The 3,041-nt window shown below is 41.5% G+C and overlaps 1 protein-coding gene across 1 annotated transcript; it reads right to left on the bottom strand.

Annotated features, from left to right (window-relative positions):
- Nucleotides 1–235: 235 nt before the first annotated feature.
- On the bottom strand, nucleotides 236–2,578 carry LOC113080256 (alpha-2 adrenergic receptor). Its single transcript, XM_026252461.1, has one exon. It carries the CDS (start codon nucleotides 2,151–2,153, stop codon nucleotides 936–938), a length of 1,218 nt encoding a protein of 405 aa, XP_026108246.1. The 5' UTR covers nucleotides 2,154–2,578; the 3' UTR covers nucleotides 236–935.
- Between the last annotated feature and the right edge of the window lie 463 nt (nucleotides 2,579–3,041).

Below are 3,041 nucleotides of genomic sequence, written 5' to 3'. Positions count from 1 at the left end.
ATATTTAACGTAATTTTTGTTCACATTTATACATTATATGTATTTACAGGGAGTGTTGATACTGTGGTGATGTAAGTCAAATATTCCTCATAAAATATATATACAAACAATATGTACATCAGAGGCACCAAGAATATATATATATATATATATATATATATATATATATATATATATATATATATATATATATATATATATATATATTAGGTTTAAGTGATAAAACAATGAAAAAAATGTATATCTGACTTTCTTCATTTAAAAACACCAATTATCATAGTGTAAAGAAGTTCATAAAATAATGATTATTGAAGTATGTTTTACAAGAAAATACTAGTAAGTCTTGAAAATTTCACATTTATGTCAATTTGTTACTTGCCCATTTCTGAACGAAAATTGTTTTAAAGTAAATCCTATCAATTATTTTCAGTGCAGTTGATTAAAGAAGAGTGTTTCTTCAACTAAACACGTTTGGCCATGTGGCCTTTTTAGATAATAAACTCACTTTTTTAACATTTCCATTAACAACAAATGCATCACATTAGAATTCTGTCAAATTTATATAGCATTTTATGGTGACTTTTTTTCATTTTTTGTACATTTTGAATAAATATGTCTCACTGATAGTTTGTGCAAATTGACCATAAAGTTAAATAATAATATTTGTTAGCTCATTATAGTTTTAAGAATGCACGGTTTGTTGCTTTATTCTTTTTTTATTAAGTATTATGTAAACATATTACATATCTATATTTTGTATACATTAAAAGGCATTTGAAAAGTAGCAAAAATAAATTTGTATAATTCGAGTCCCAATGGTTGAAGAAGCAAGTTAGAATCAGGTCATAATTAGTTTGCAGTTTCCTCTTGGTTTGATTTCTGATGACATTCAAAAATGCATTTAATCGCGCCTAGCGTGCCCAAACACGAGTCTCTCAGGTGCGCTGCGCAGTCAAGCAAACGATTTTCTTAAAAGCCTTTCTGAAGTCCCTGTTGAAAATCGTGTAAATGATGGGATTCACTGAGCTGTTGCAGTAACCAATCCAAAAGAAGAGCTTGAAAAGCGCCTCGGGCGGCTCGCAGCTGTCCCCGCAGATGGCATGGAGACTGTAAGTGAAGAAAAAAGGGAACCAGCAGAGGACAAACACCCCCATGACCACAGCCAGAACGAAGGTGAAGCGTTTCTCCCGCATCTGAGCCACTTTGGTTTTCGATGCCACCGCGAGCTGTTTGCTGCTCTGCTCCTGACTGGAAACCCAGGAGATCCGGCAGGTCCTCTGAGGGCAGCAGCGCGCGCCGTCCACCCGCCTGCGGTTGGAGAAGCGCGAGCTCTTGGGTTTGTTGTCGGACGTCGCGCTCTCCTCCAGGTCGATATCATCCAGCTCTTCCTGTCTCTGGTTGCTTTCCGAGCTGTTGCTGCTCGGGGACTCCTTCTCAAACTTATCCTTCCTCACAAAGCACGTCTCGGACTGGGAGGGCTGCCTCTCCAGCCCGTTCTTGGCCACGAACACAGTGGACGAACGCTGTTTGGCGACGCGGTAGATTTTGCAGTACACCGTGATCATGATGAACCCCGGCGCGAAAAACGACACCAGGCACGAGGAGAGGATGTACCAGGTCTCGTCGTTTATCAAACACTCCTTCTCGTCGTGCTTGGTCATGATGAGAGGTGGGAATGAGATGACGGCTGAGATGACCCACACCACCGCGATCATAGACTTGATGCGCTTCGGGGTTCGCTTCAAGTTGTAGCTCACTGCTTTGGTGACGGACCAGTACCTATCCAAACTGATGGCGCACAGATGCACGATGGACGACGTGCAGAACAGAACATCCAAAGCCAGGTAAAACGCGCACCAGGTGCTGCCAAAGAGCCAGTATCCCATGATCTCGTTGGCGAGGGAGAACGGGATCACTAGCGTGGCCACGAGGATGTCCGCGCACGCGAGCGACACGAGGAAGAGGTTCTGTGGCGCGCGGAGAGCGCGGCTGGTCAGCACCGCCACGATGACCAGAACGTTCCCAACGATGGTGACCAGAATGATGACGGAAACCACCAGGATGATGAACGCAGCGGCCGTCTCCGTGTACGGCCACGGGGTGACGGTGATGTTGGCATCATCCTTCGTTGCATTGGACTGAGTTACATCCATTCTGATTCCATCTTTCTGACTGCCAGGTAAGCGCTTCAGACTTCACGCGTTAGGTTGTGTCACCGAGGCACTGAAACACTTGAGCTGTCAGTGCGCTCTTGTGACGCGATCTTCTCATGCTTGAATGGTAAGAGCTGTCCATCCTGCTCGCAAATAGCTACTCCTAAAATCCCAAACTGTGTCGATTCGGACAAACTGCCGCGCGAAAAGAATCCCAGAACAGTTTCGCTGCGCGCGCTCCGGGGAGGCACACGCAGCTCTCCACGCACGCGCTCCACACCACACTGAATGTGTGGAGATGTGTGAGCTCGAGCTGGAGATTTTCACATTACGTCATGCTCTAGTCCAACCCATCGCTAATCACACACACACAGAATATGTTGCGAGTTTATATATTTTGCATGACAACTATAATCACTAAGAAAATTCAAAGCGTAATCCAAAATGTTACATACATTTTTACTATAAAATGGAATTGCTGCATAAATCTCTAATACTCATTATTATCAAAAAGAGAGCACATTTTATGGAGTTTTTAACATTAAACAGGGTTTCTGCAGGTTTTTCTCAAGATAAATGTAAGATTTTTAAGAGCAAGTTAAGACATTTTTAGCAATACATTCAAGGGAAGGCGTTTCTAAATGTAAATATCAAAATGAGTTAATTTAGTAACACTTCAGCGTTTTAAAGTACAATCTCTATCATTTTTTTATTTATTCATTTTACAAAAAAAGGCTTAAGACTTGAATAGCTCTGCTTTCAAGCTAGAATTTGGAAACAACTTTTGCTGTACATTCTGATCACACAGCAAACAAAGGCAATGTTTGTCTTCAGTATTTTTGTCTTGTTTTTTATTTCAGTACAAAATATGCTTAAATCAAGATACAA

The sequence above is a fragment of the Carassius auratus genome, unplaced genomic scaffold (genome assembly GCF_003368295.1).
Source record: "Carassius auratus strain Wakin unplaced genomic scaffold, ASM336829v1 scaf_tig00030555, whole genome shotgun sequence".
Lineage (NCBI taxonomy): Eukaryota > Metazoa > Chordata > Actinopteri > Cypriniformes > Cyprinidae > Carassius > Carassius auratus.
Note: the sequence above shows the minus strand (reverse complement) of the source record. Positions and strands in the feature narration are given on the sequence as shown.

Excerpts from the sequence above, each read along its gene's own strand:
- LOC113080256 (XM_026252461.1), bottom strand. The coding sequence starts at position 2,153 with ATGGATGTAACTCAGTCCAATGCAACGAAGGATGATGCCAACATCACC.